Source organism: Mobula birostris, chromosome 24 (assembly GCF_030028105.1).
Source record: "Mobula birostris isolate sMobBir1 chromosome 24, sMobBir1.hap1, whole genome shotgun sequence".
Classification (NCBI taxonomy): Eukaryota; Metazoa; Chordata; class Chondrichthyes; order Myliobatiformes; family Myliobatidae; genus Mobula; species Mobula birostris.
The window spans coordinates 36421314-36436807 of NC_092393.1; the positions used below are offsets into that span (position 1 = coordinate 36421314).

Below are 15494 nucleotides of genomic sequence, written 5' to 3' on the forward strand. Positions count from 1 at the left end.
TTGTCCTTTTACTATTTATGGTGATGTCATTTCGGACTGTGTTCAAACCCTTCCTGTGCTGGGGACAATTGAAATGCCCACTGCCTTGATTTCCAAAAAAAAAATGTGATTTCATCTAACTCAGCCACTTGCTTTGCTGAGATGATGGAGCAAGTGATGATTCAGTTAACAGTATGAGGGAAGCTTTTTCCACAAAGAACGTACTTCTGCAATTGTTCAAAGCTATCTTTACTGTAATGTTTTGTTGCTGCTCATTCCCATTAGTTTCTGTGTCCACTTTACAGTTCATTAATGAACTCAGATATTAAATGAATCCTGTGGGAATTAGCCTTCAATTCTGCAGCCTAAGAAGAATACTCATTTTCTTCAACTTGAAATTTGCCAGGCTTAGGTGCAAGCATGAAAATTATAAACGCCTGGGGCTTTAGGGCTGTTTCCTTTACTGCATCACAGTGCTGGAGACTTCTGAAATACAACGGAACAGTATCCTTGCCATTAATGATAGATTAAAACAATTGCAGAAATGAGATATGTGCAATGTGCTACATGCATCTACAATGTATGGGTGTTGACACCACAGAAAGTATACTTAACTATGAGACGCCCTTAAGATTAAAATAAACATGGTCTCTTATGTTATTTGCTAAATCATAGCAGTTTTTATTGAAATCCATACTGCTTCAAATGATATTGACCAGTATGTGCAGCTACTCAGAGTGAACAACCAAGTTAAGGTACCAAAGTTATTTTAAATATTTATTATAAAACTGTATACTTTATCGTTCAAGTTATCAGAGTTGGAGTCATAACACTGCTCAGAACTATTGACAAGCATAAATATAAAATTACTCATTTGTCAAAGCTGTAGGCATGAGAAAATAAAACACAACAGCCGTGGTGTCGTCATAAATCAACATTTAGATTTTGAAGTTTGAATAGATTATGTTACAATTTATATGTAACCTGAATAATCTTTGATTTCTTTCCTCATTTTAAATAAGAATACTTTGGGAAAATTTTCATATAAAGGTTTCACATGAGGAGGAATTTCTTTAGCCAGAGAGTGGATAAACTGTGGAATTCATTGCTACAAGTGTTTGAGTATAATTAAAGTAGATTCTCAATTAGTCAGGGCATGAAGGGATATGGGGAGAAGGCAGGAGATTGGAACTGAGAGGAAAATTGGATCGGCCATGATAAAATGGCAGAGCAAACTCAATGGGGAAAATGGTCTACTTCTGTTCCTATATCTTATTGTCCTATGGTCTAACTTCACTAAGTATGTTCCAAATACACTTTTCAGTCAATGGGGTATCAGCATGTTGAGCACACATTGGGGATAAGGCTGCAATAGCTGAATGCACCCATTTCAGCAGATTTCATTGACTTTGCAAAGAGTGAAATTTGTCCTCTGAATTTCTCAAGTGCACAACAGGCTTTTCAATTCTTGAGTGGTCTAGAGTGAGTAATGATTCTGATTCAGTGCTCAGTACCTGAAATACACTGCCTAGGCTCTTCAGTCCAACTTCACAAATCCATGCCATTTCTGTGCGCTTTCCGATAACTCTTCTCATTTACAAAGTTCATGCCATAAGCAATATATCACTTCCTCCTTTCGCTTATTTTCATGGTAAGCATTTTCTAAGAAAAGCCTTGCTTAATATAGTGGGAGGCAGGTGCTTTACAGTGAAACTATTTCGTGGTTACTCTAAACTGGGGTAGGCAACCTTAAACACAAATGATTTTCTAGCATGCGTTATTCATTAATTTGAGTCCAAACATAACTGGAGGTATTTAAATGGATAATTCCCATATTTCAAGTTTGTTATGGCATTTATCTGGCCCACAGAGGCAAAAAGGTTGCCGACCCCTGCTCTAAGATCTCCACTGCTGCCTTTATTGGGAAGTTTTATTTTTCAAAGATGTCAAGAAGATGTAATTTGTTTCTTTTTAACTTTTCCATTTGTTACTAAAATAATGCATTTCAGTTCAACATTTTATCTCACATCAAAGCATAAAATGTTAATTGAAACATATATCATTATGGAACATTTTGCTATCACAATCACTGAATACCTAAATCCTGTTTTCTTAACGTTTTATTGTTTGTGGAGGAGAATAAAATGTTCCACATCAATCAAATTCTTAATTTCTTTTTATATCCTTTCACCTTTTATTGAATGAAAAAGGTCGTACAGTTGTCACAAATTGAATCATTCATGAAAAATTCAATTATTCCATATATGCTCTGGTTTGCCAATCTCCCATGAATAAGATAGCTAATTCCCTCCTCCTGCCACCAATCTGGTTCCATACATGCAGGGAGAGGTAAACTCTTCTCCAATAGATTATTGGCGCTTGACCACCACTGGAACTATACTACGAAAAGGTAGTGTATCCTTAGGCACCTATCCCAGAAGTTAAAGGATTTCCACCCACTTAATGAGAAAAATGCAGACAGTTAATAAGTGGGCTGTCGTTATCATTTTTAATGAACAGGCTATTTTTACAACTGCCACTCTAGCTGGGGCCCTCTCCTTTAGAAGAGTAGTTTTTTTCCCAACAGAACAATGGCTTTTAAAATTGAAATTTTAAAATTTTTAAATTAAAATTACTTTGATAGGCTAGGCATGAAAAAGATGGTTCCACCTGAGGAAGGTGAAAGTTGGTGACATGAAAATTTAATAGTCACTAATAAATCAAAAAAGGAATACAGTGGAACCTTTGTTTTTAACCTATAGCTTTGTTGATATTTGGAACCTAATACCATATAAGTCACTCTTAGGAAGAATGTGGGTAGGTGAAACTAGGTAAGTATACAAGGGAAAAAGTAAGAGAAGGAAATGTTAAAAACAAGAGAAAATCTGCAGATGCTGGAAATCCAATCAACACACACCAAATGCTGGAGCGACTCAGCAGGTCAGGCAGCATCTATGGAAAAGAGTAAACCGTCAACACTTCGGGCCAAGACCCTTCATCAGAACTCAGTTAACAGGGTTAAACAGAGGCTTGTACAGATCAGAAGCATGGTTAAAGTTCAAATGGAATGAATAGCTAGTTTTGGTTCTATAAATCCAATGTGCCTTTATGTTATATTAAAGAAAGATCCCTGAGGCCATTTACAATAACAAAATAAGAACCATAGATGTCCTGGTAAACCAAGAACTCCCACTTAATTAATTAGAATAGTACAAATGTTCTGATCAGTTCGCAGGTGAATTGAGTGTAAAGAATGCGAAAACACTTTGGTACAACAGACACTCAAAACAATAAAAGATTAAGGAGCACAACACCTCCTCTCTAGAGATTACATATGGTTTGGTATTCTGCCTAGATTATATTGGAGTAGTTTGTTATATGCATGTGGAAATGACATGCAAGAATATTGGAATATATTAATATTAATATGCTTGTTGCTTTTTGATCCTTTGCTTTAAAGTCTTTGTAAGTGATCAATGGATCATGTTATCTAGTCCATTATAAGAACCCTGGTGGGCTGTTTAATGTACTGGTTTGTTTAGCAACTATCGTGGTCTAGACAAACATCACCTTGAATCTTGAGAATATGTGACAGCCCCGATAAAGTGATGAGAAACGCAGCTTCATAATTTCTTCTTGTTGGTATCTTCAAAGGAATTTGGAGCACTGGTTCGGAGGCGTTGCACAAGACCAATGATTAGATTGAAGACATCAGAAATGTCATCAGCTAATCAGGAGCTTTAAGTGGTAGCTTTTTAAATGGTAGCATGTAAAATCAGTGACCGTGTTTCAAGGGCACATATTTTTCAGAGTAGTATAGAGATTCCCTTATTATCTTTCATATTTTTTTAAAGATTTATAAATGTATTATTTCTACTCATTGCTGTTCCTTTATTTGGTAAAAGTAAATAAATTATACTGACTATAGCAATAGCTTCATGCTAATGCATTGCTTATTATTTCAATGACCAAATTAGAAGAAATCACAAGCTATAGCATATAATATCTTCCAACAAACCTAACTAAACTGGCAAAGTTTTATTTTCTTGATCCTTAGATGTTGTATTTGACATATTTAAATACCAGGCATTTAAACGTATGGTTTGATTCATAGAGGATGCAAGGATTTTTTTCTAGGAGCAACTGGTGGTAATGAATTCAGTATAAAACCTTTAGAAAGCAGCGATATATAACTGTTTAATGCCGTCTCTCAATAGTACTGTAAGATATGCCCAAGATTCCATCTGTCTCTCATTTGCACCATAATCTATTGTGACAAGATAAGCTTTGTCAGCTATCACTGTCACTAGTTTATGCAAGCAGTCCACAATGTAAGAGAACTATATTCATGAAATTCAGCTTATAGACCGGACTTCAAAATAATTAAAAATCCTTCATGCTTATGGAAGGCTAATTCCCCAAAGTGTTTTGATTTTAATTAATGCATAATTCAGGGACACTTTTGCAAATTAGCTCTGAACGCAAAAATTGTTCTTTTTTCTCATCGCTGGTTAATGTTTAAAGCAACTGTGTTGATTTTGAAACTATGTGTCAGAAGCTGAACTTACTGGCATGTGCTTTTTATGCATGACTTGCTCATAAAAGTTACTTCAAATGTTAGATTATGATTGCAATCATATCTCAATAGGTTCGAATCATCAGAAAATTGGAATGGGCCCTTCTGAACTTGATTCACCTAATCATCCTAATGTTTGCTTGGCATCAGATGCACATCTAATGACATCACCTAGTGCACAATAGGCATTTTCACATTCACCAAAAGAAACTGGTTTTTAACGGAGCAACTTATAGCCTGCATTTTTCACTCACAGTGGAACTAAACATTTGATATGTCAACAATGAGACACAAAGTTTAAGCTCCCATTGGAATTTGATGTTTTGCCCAAAATTTTGCCACTTTGAATTTCATTTTTGTCCACAAGTACCACATGAATAGGTCATCTTTGCACATCAATGCAATCAGTAGCACAGAGGTCGATTGGCCTGGTATAACTCGGAGAGGTTTGCAAACAACAGAGAATTGCCATTTCACCCTCATTCCATCAGTGTTACATCTCTTCCATTGGTGCCATTTATGGTGTTGGACAAACTCTCCCAAACAGAGTGTTCCTTAAAGTCTGACGTGCATCCAATGATCTATGAGCTGTGCAGGTGTTGGGAGACATGTAGGTGACTTTTCTGTAGGTGTCCTCAAGAGTTTATTTTTAACCTTGCTTTCACCAATATCACATTTCTTTTTCAAGTTATCCAGTGAGGCATGACTACAACCCACAGCACCAAAAAAGATGCACACAACTTTCCATGCAATCAACTTTTCAACCCCAATATTTTAAAGATATTTGTGGTGTTGGTAATATATTTGGAATTGCTCGACAGATGGAAGTTAATGGAAGTGGGATCATGATTCCAGTATTCATATCACACACAAAGTTTGCCTTCTACTGATCTTCCTCCCCAGTTTCCCTATTCCCAGCTAAGCAACTCCCCATATAATAGAGAAATATTGGCCTGAATGTGCTTTGGAAACAAAATCCCCCTTTCAGCCCCTTGGTTCTCTAGCAATTCTAAATCAATCTCGAAAAAAATATGTGGAGCAAGAGAACTGTGAGCAATATTAATGGAGACGATCTGCCACTGCCAGGTAAATGGTCAGTAGTAAATTAGTAAACTCATGAGCACAATACAGGATCTTGAACCAAAACACCACCTATCCCTCTGTCTCCACAGATGCTGCCTGACCAGCTGAGTTCCTCCAGTGGTTTGTTTTTTGGTCCAGAATCCAGTACCTGTGGTGTCTTGCATCTCCATTTCATTTGTATGTCTGCTGTTTAAAGACCTCCCTGTGCTTTGACTCTTGGAAGTGGCTGAAGGCGTCCAGTGAATGCCTGGAGGCCAGGGCATTAGCCCTCTGCTGAAACTTCTAATAGTTCCAATGAGTTTTCTGCCATTTGTGTACCATGTAAGTTGTAGAGGGCTGTGAAGGGTGACACTTAATAAGAGGAGGCTTTACTATTTTGTAATTAACCATGACACCTACAGTTGCTGCAGGAGAAGGCCAGAAATCATGCAGAGGAACAAATAGCCCAGCCAGTACAAGGCACCCACACCTGTTATCTTCCACTTGCATACAAAAACATGCCACTCTCCTTTTCTCTCCACTCTAAAGGTTGGCTGGGAATCCATAAGACCATAAGATATAGGAACAGAATTAGGCCATTTGTCCCATCAAGACTGTTCTGCAATTTCATCATGACTAAACCATTTTCCCTCTCAGCCCCAGTCTCCTGCCTGTCCTTGTACCTCTTCACATCCTGACCAATCAAGAATCAGTCACCCTCTGCCTTAAATATACATAAAGACATGGCCTCCACAGCTGTCTGTGGCAACGAATTCCACAGATTCACCACTCTCTGGCAAAAGAAATTCCTCCTCATCTCTGTTCTAAACAGACACCCTTCTGTTCTGAGGCTGAGCCCTCTGGTCTTAGACTCTCCCACCATAGGAAACATCCTCTCCACATCCACTCTATCAAGGTCTTTAACCATTTGATAGGGTTCAGTTAGGTCACTCCTCATTCTTCAGAATTCTAGTGAATAGCAGCCCCTGAGCCATCAGCTGTTCTTCATATAACAGACTGCTCAAGCCTGGAATCATTTTTGTGAGCCTCCTTTGAACCCTCTCCAGTTTTAAAATGTCCCTTCTCAGATAAGAGGCACAAAACTGCTCACAGTACTCCAGGTGAGGCCTCACCAGTGCTTTACAAAGTCTCAACATTACATCCTTGCTTTTACAGTATATTCTAATCCTCTTGAAAAGAATGCTAACATTGCCTTTGCCTTCTTCACCATAAACTCAACCTGCAAATTAACCTATAGGGAATCAGGCACAAGGACTCTCAAGTCACCTCGTGCCTCAGTTTATTATATTTTCTCTCCATTTAGAAAATAGTCTACTCTTCATTTCTTCTACCAAAGTGCATGACCATACACTTCCCAACGCTGTACTCCATCTGCTACTACTTTGCCCGTTCTCCTAATCTGTCTAAGTCCATCTGTAGCCTCTCTACTTCCTCAAAACTACCTACCCCTCCACCTATCTTCATATTGCCTGCAAACTTTGCAACAAAGCCATTCAATTCCATCATCCAAATCATTGACATATAACGTAAAAAGAATCAGTCCCAACACAGACCCCTGTGGAACACCACGAGTCACCAGCAGCCAGTCAGAAAAGGCTCCCTTTATTCTCACTCTTGCATTCCCGCCAATTAGCCACTGCTTTATCCATTCTAGAATTTTCCTGTAATACCATGGTCTCGTAGCTCGTTAAGCAGCCTCATGTGTGGCACCTAGTCAAAGGCCTTCTGAAAATCCAAGTACACAACATCAACCGATTCTCCTTTGACTCTCCTGCTTGTTATTCCTTCAAACAATTCCAACAGATTTGTCAGACAAGGTTCTCCCTTGAGGAAATCATGCTGACTATAGCCTATTTTATCATGTGCCTCCAAGCATCCCAAAACTACATCCTTAACAATCGACTCCAACATCTTCCAAACCACTGAGGTCAGACTAACTGGCCTATTTTTTCCTTTCTTCTGCCTCTCTTCCTTCTTGAAGAGCAGAGTGACATTTGCAATTTTCCAGCCTTCTGGAGCCATTCCGGAACTCAGTGATTCTTGGAAGAGCATTACTAATGCCTCCACAATCAATTCAGCCACCTCTTTCAGAACCCTGGGATGTACACCATCTGGTCCAGGTGACTTATCTACCTTCAGACCTTTCAGTTTCCCAAGAAATTTCACCCTAGTAATGGTAAGTTCACACACTTAATTACCCCTGGCATCTGGAACTTCCACCATACTGCTAGTGTCTTCCACAGTGAAGACATGCAAAATATTGATACAGTCCATCAGCCATTTCCTTGTCCTCATTACTACCTCTCCAGTGTCACATTCCAATGGTCCAATATCCACCCTCATCTCCCTTTTACACTTTATGTATCTGAAGAAACTTTTGGTATCCTCTTTAATATTATTGGCTAGCATACTTTCATATTCCATCTTTATCTGCTTAATGATTTTTAGTTGCCTTCTGTTGGTTTTTAAAAGCTTCCCAACTCTCTAACTTCCCACTAAATTTAGTTGTATTATATACCCTCCCTTTAATTTTTATGTTGGCTTTGATTTCTCTTGTTAGCTACAGTTGTGTCATCTTGCTGTTAGAATACTTCTTCCTCTTTAGGATGGATATATCCTGTGCCTTCCAAATGGCTTCCAGAAATTCCAACCATTGCTGCTCTGCCATCATCCTTACCATTGTTCTTTTCCAACTAATTCTGGCCAATTCCTCTCTCATACCTCTGTAATTCCCATACACTACTGTAATACTGATACATCTGACTTTAGCTTCTCCTTCTCAAATTTCAGGGTGAATTCAATCATATTATGATCACTTGCCCCTTAGGGTTCACGGCACCATCCCTAGTCATCTCAACCCCTAAGCTGCTCTAAAAAGCCATCTTGAAGGCAGTCTAGAAAATCCCTCTCTTGAGATCCAGCACCAACCTTATTTTCCCAATCTACCTGCATATTGAAATTTTCCATGACTTTGTAACATTGCCCTTTTGGAATGTATTTTCTATCTCCTGATATAATTTGTAGACCATCTCCTTGCTACTGTTTGGGGCTCTGTATATAACTCCCATCAGAGTCCTTTTACCCTTGCAGTTCTTTAGCTCTATCCACAATGATTCAACACCTTCTGACCCTATGTCACCTCTTTCTAATGATTTGATTTCATTTTTCACCAACAGATCAATGTCACCTTTCTGCCTTCCTGCCTGTCCTTTCGATACAATGTGTATCCTTGGACATTAAGCTCCCAGTTATAATCTTCTTTCAGCCATGATTCAGTGATGCCTACAACATCATCCCCGCCAATCTGTAACTGTGCTACAAGTTCATATACCTTATTCCATATACGGTACACATTCAAATATAACACCTTCAGTTCTGTATTCTCCCTTTTCGATTTTGACCGCCTTTTACATTGCAATTCATCCTGTTGACTGCAACTTTGCCCTTCCATCAGCCTCTCCTTGCTAGGAGTCTCACTACACATTGCCCCTGTTTGTAAACCAACTACCTCATCTTCAGCACTATCACTCTGGTTTACATCCCCCTGTCAAATTAGTATCCAGTAGAACATCAGAAGTCAAAGCAGGAGAAGACAGTTAGCCCTCTGTGCCCTGTCTTCAATTGGTTATCTTTTTATCTCAGCACCACTTTCCTGTACTAGCCACCATTTTCCTTGATCCCTTTAATATCTGAAACTCTGTTGGTATTTTCTTAGATTAACTTATTGACTGAGCTGACAGCTCACAGGAAATCAAGTATGCCAAAGAAATGGGCTACAATTTGTGTTGCTGTTATCCTGAGGGAGAGCAATGTGCACTTTTCCCATGCTGCTTGCATTCCCTCAGAACTACAGCAGAAATGATAAAGTACCACATCCAGGAAGCCCAATCAATGCCCTACTGTGAGATTAGTTAGCTCCCTGAAATGGGGACTTCCAGGGCCAGATATGTCACAGTGACTGAATAATTGTGAAATTGTGCAACCAATGCCAATGTCACCTGGACATTGACCTTTGATGGATCACACTAATGATGCCATGGAATAGTGCCACCAAGGCTTAGTATCCACCACAAGTTGAAACAAATACACCGTGCCTACCAGGTTCTCATTATGTAACTAATAATCATAATTTGTAAGGTAGTACTTGAAAGTCATTGAGTGAAAATCTTTTCTCTTTAATATGTACTCCGACCTTGTGTGAATCATCAAGCCCTGCTGATCTCTTGAAGTCTACTTTTAATGAGCCTGAGACTGAGACAAGGCAAACATCAAGAGGCATTTGCCTTCCCGTTAATTTGGTGAATGAAAAATTAGAGTCTATTTAGGTTCACCCTTATGTACCTTATAATTAATTTCAGATTAAATTGATGGAACTTTAGTTTTAATTGTTTAAATAATGAAACAAACCATGTGCTTAGGATGATAAGTAGAAAGGAGCATTTTTGCTTGTATGAGCGACAAGAAGAAAGAGGCTTACCACCTTCTCATGGTAATCAATGGAAGTGCCATAGGCAGATCTATTTTCATTGTGACTATTAACCAGAATCTGGACCAGCCCAATGAAAGGAGAAACTGTTTCTTCTGAACTAATTAGGCCTTACCACTACCTTCACTGCTTGAGTCAGGAGCTGTTGGAATACCCAGAATTTGCTTGGTGTATGCAGGTTGAACACTCAAAGGGACCAAACAGCTTTTTCTTCAGCACTTTACCTTCCAGTCTCTTTTGGCACTTTTGTAGCCTGCTTTCAACATTTGCTTACAATAGAATGTACTGCAACAACTCATTGGAACTTCTGCCACAAGATCTTGTAAACTGTGTATTTAGAAGGACTAGAGAGCAAGCACAAGGAAACCTTAACATTGTTTTCAAGTCACACACAGTTTGACTAGAGCATGTACTGTCATCTGTTCAGCAATGCTAAGTTGAAGTCCTGGAACATCCTACATATCAATCCAGTAAGGGCACATTCATTTTGGCAGACCTCAAAACTAGAGCTCACCACTGCTTTTTCAAGGGCAACTGTGAGTGGACAATGAAGATTGGCCCAGGTGGCAACAGCTGCATCCCAGCTAAGACAAGATATCTTTCTTTGAAAGGATTGAAGCAGTAAATTGGCATCAATGATGCATAAAATCAAAAGATCAGGGAATATAATAGGAATGATGCTAACCAAAAAATTGAAACAAGAACTACAGAAATATGGTCATTAAGACTTTAACCCTTAATTCATTTTGTACAATGCTATCAGATCTTAATAATTAAATATAAGTCGTGGAAAGCCGTGAAGGATTGCATTTAAAGAGAGCAGGCTTTACTATTTTGTAATGGACCATGACACATTCAGTTGCTGCATCTAAATGAGCATCATTGAGGATTTCCATTTGCAAAGGTGAAAATTGAGGTCAATAATAAACTGCATAAATGTGAATCCAAATGCATTATGCGTAGGATTGCAGAACTACATACTAAGACAGAAACCACCATCATTGTCATGAACTTAACAGGATGGACTTGAACAAAGTACATTTGAGGAAATTGTGTTTCTTTATAAATCAGATTTAAAATAATAATGTCTCATCTGTGTTGTCCAGCCAGTTTAACAGATCAAAAAGTGTAGTCATTTTTCAAGATTGATTTATTGCAATAAATCAAAGGTTATGTACACCTACATTGTAATTTTAAAGCATTTGTTGCCAAATCTATTCAAATATCAGAAAGTGCCAATGATGCTGAAAAATGGAGATGTGGACTCTCCAGGTATTAACACTGTATGTAAGTTTCCACACTGCGGCTGACTGTTTAGAACACTGGATTTATTCCTGTAACATGAGCTAGGCATGTAAATTGACCTGTTAAAAGCTTCTCTCAATCTCTTTTCGTTTTTTTCACATTGTCTTAGTGATTCATTTTGTAAGTTTTTCAGGTTCATTGTCTTTGCCTGTTATGTCTTGGTATTGGGGACAATGAGTGAACCATGAAATCAAGGCAGAATTACTTCCCCCCCCCCCCCAAGTGGGCATCGGTTCACAGCACGGGAAGATGTTTCCACAAAGCTATCATCCAATAGGTTATCATGGAATTTGGGATCTTGGGATTATGAACTAGTACAATGAGTGAAGTGAGAACTTGGACATACTGTATTACTCAGATATAACAGACAATATTTACTGAAGATGGAATTGAAAAGCAGCACAGGACAAATTGAGCATGATTTATACTTATATCACAAGCCCCTTCTTGGTACACATTACCTTGGTATGTAATGCTGTCCCAAATCAAAGGAACAGGTCATCTATGCCTTGCTTACACTGCCAAAAGAAATGAGGTGAAAATGGGCTGTGCAGTATTGCATATAAATAAATGACATGAAGTTTTTTACCTGCTATTTTAACATAGGTATTAGTGCAATTACTGAGATGGTTCACTTAATATTCAGAGTCAAGGCAATCATAGACACCAGGATGCTTGTAACTAATCTATGGGTTCAAACAACAGCTTAAATGGAGAGATAAAACTCAATTCAACAAAAGCCATCTGTGGATTATAGCTAATAACATTCTTTCAAGGATGTTGTTATATTATGCGATTATATATCATGATTAATATATAGTGCTTTAGCTTCAAATGAGCTGCTACAACCTGGCAGTGTTCTGCAGAATGCACAGTGCCTACAGCAAGATCATGGGACTCACACAAGTTGCTACAGTCCTCTGTGAAATAATTAATATGAGATTATTATTTCACATGACTGAATAGAGATAATTCCAAAGTTCTTGAATTTTTTTAGTGCGCGATCAACTGCAGGTTATCCAGCATGGTATGATTTACATCAAGAAAGTCCTATTATTTCCTGAATGTGATTTGTTTCACTGTTTAATCACAGGTAAACAATGCAACAGCAAGAGTAATGACGAACAAAAAGACCCCCAATCAATATACAAATGGTAAGGCAACCAGCAGATGCTGACCCAATGATTGAATTATTTTTACAGGGAAAAAAAACATTGACCGTAATGATAAATACAACCAGATTGTGATTTAGGAAATAGTATTAAAAATAGAGTCACCTCAGTGAAGGGTATAATCAAGGCTAAATATTCTACTTTGAATTAGATATGGAGCATACGTTGGCAAACAATATTTATGTAGGTGCAAAAACAAATTAAGTGAATCAGTTTTGTTTCACAGATTTATTTAAAAAATGGGAAAGTACGGAAGAATCATAGCTAAAAGCTCTGGCCTGTGCAATAGTTCAATTATCTGTTTGCTAAATAAATGTAAAAATAGTTGATGGTCAGAGGTAAGAGCTGCCTGTTTTATATCAAATTAACCTTGAATATCCAAGCATAAGTGTACAAGGAAAATTACAGGTCTAAACATTGACAGATTAGTTTCTGCAGCAACAAGTTAATGGGTTATTATTTTGATTATGGTACTTTCAAACCTGTGAGAAGTACTTAGCAATAATAGTTAAACTACGTCTCCTTCTTCTTAAGTCCATCGCCCCACTCAGGACGTAGGCTGCCAACAGCAGCTTGCCAGAACCCTCTGTCCTGGGCCAGTGCATCAAGTTGTTCCAAGATGTGGCCCAACATCTTGATGTATCCTTCCTCTCCCAGGAATGAGGTCTTTGGAGCTTCTGTTCGCAACTCTGTAGTTCCAGGTCTTTAGAGATGGGGCTCCTAGCCCCATGCCCAAACCTCCTTTTTTTCCCATCTGTGCTTGGGACTGTCCGTTGCATAGTTAACAATCAAACTGCACTATATCCAAATTAGATATACTCCTGATCAGATTGTTCTAACATGTCAGTGCTTGCTATCTTCAGGCCTTCACAATAAACCTACAAAGAAAATCAGATTTTATAGAAGAATAGATGTTAGAAATGTTATTAAATAAAATGAGAACATAAATTTATTTTAATACATATTTATATTTATTTATTATTTAGAGAAGCAGCACAGTGACAGGCCTTTCCAGCTTGATGAGTGTGCACACCCATTTCCACCCATTAGACCAATTAACCAACTAACCCCCCATATCTTTAGAATTTGGGAGAAAACCGGCACACCCAGAGGAAAGCATGCGGTCATGGAGAGAATGTACAAGCTCCCTGCAGACAGCGGCAGGAATTGTTCCTGGGTCACTGGCACTGTAAAGCACTATGCTACTGTGATTAGCTGCAAAATGAAAAAAAATCACAAATTCACAAACTCTTTGGGTATTAAAATCATAGAGCCATAGAAAAATACAGCAGAGAAACCAGACCTTCGGTCTATCTAGTCTGTGCCAAACTATTTAAACTGCCATGTTCCAAAGGATTATCAGCAACTCCTTAGCACGTGGCCAAGTGGTTAAGGCATTTGACTAGCGATCTGAAGGTTGTGAGTTCGAGCCCCAGCCAAGGCAGTGTGTTCTGTCCTTGAGCAAGGCACTTAACAGTGCTCTGCGACAACACTGGTGCCAAGCTGTATCGGCCCTTGCCCTTCCCTTGGACAACATCGGTATCGTATAGAAGGGAGACTTGCAGCATGGGCAACTGCCAGTCTTCCATACAACCTTGCCCAGGCCTGCGCCCTGGAGAGTGAAGACTTTCTAGGCGCAGATCCATGGTCTCACAAGACGAACGGATGCCTTATTATTATTATCAGCAACTCCAAAGAAGTTGTGGATTAATTCTTAAACTTTTGACAGTGATACCTGATAAAACCTCTCCTCGTATTAATTAGGAGCTTGGGTTTATCTATTTAAAGATTAGTCCTTGTATGTTCATGTGTTGAAAATTAACAGATTAGTTGTAGAGACTGTTTCTACAAGATTAAGTATCTACAACCAAGATCATTCTCAATATTGACTAATAAATGACTAAACTAAGCAATACATTCTGCTAAATAAACAGCCTGTGTCACTTTGGTACATTGACACCCCTTGTATCTGCATGAAGAGGGTTTTCTGCTGGGTTTCCTGCAAAAGGTTCATGTCAGTAACAGCAATGCCACTACACGTCATCACTAAGCCCCTACCTCCACTGCTTTTGCAGAAATGGCCAGACCTCTAGCAGTGTAACTACAGCTAGAGAGAGCAGCTTCCTTCACAAGTCCATGATGTATTTAGGGGTCTAGTTTTGAGTTATGCAGCCTCACTGCTGAAGCAAGCAAGCAAGTGAAATCCATAAAATGGGATCAGATTAAGCATTTGACTTTGAGAGACTTCCCCTTCTTTACAATCATGAAGCCCTCCCGCAAATAAGTCATGCGTTTAAAATCAATAAATTGTTCCTCCTTGAGCTTTTTTTTTGCTGCTTCTTCCCAATCATTTTCTTGAAAATGTATATTTTGCAGACTAAAGAGATTAGAGAACAAAAAAAGCTGTTTAACTTCAATTGTGTTACCAGTTCTGCTTTGGGATGTGTTTTAACTTGCACATCCACAATTCCCCTCTCTACATCTTTGGAGGAGGTGTCAGCCTATTTAAAATAATGGTTAATGCTGTCAATAAAACAGCAAAGAGAAAGGAATGCATTAAGGGAATGCATTAAGAGTGTGCACCATAATCTCATGGTGTAATTTTATGATACAAGTGATTTTTAAGTAGTTCAATTTCTCAGTGTTTTGCTTTTTACTAATAGTGCAAATAAATTTTAAAATTTGAGGTAAAATGTGTGCTTTGCTGTTTAATAATAATAGTTGTTTTCATGGGAATTTTAAGTTAAAAGAAGTCTAAAGTGCTTAAGTGAGTACAATTCCAATTGCTTGGAACACGTCTTCAAATAGGTGTAGAGTATGAAGAAAAAAAAGGTTCAACTTTATGCACCATATAAATAACATGCATTAGGAACTTGCTGTGGTGTGTTGGCAA

At 38.4% G+C, this 15494-nt stretch overlaps 1 protein-coding gene across 3 annotated transcripts in view; it reads left to right on the top strand.

Annotated features, from left to right (window-relative positions):
- Window positions 1–15494, top strand: part of rbfox3a (RNA binding fox-1 homolog 3a) — a 477512-nt gene that overhangs the window by 397221 nt on the left and 64797 nt on the right. For all 3 annotated transcript variants that reach the window (XM_072242701.1, XM_072242699.1, XM_072242700.1), the window contains one exon: window positions 12523–12583. In XM_072242701.1, the coding sequence (XP_072098802.1) occupies window positions 12523–12583 (61 nt within the window). The remainder of the gene's footprint in view (window positions 1–12522; window positions 12584–15494) is intronic.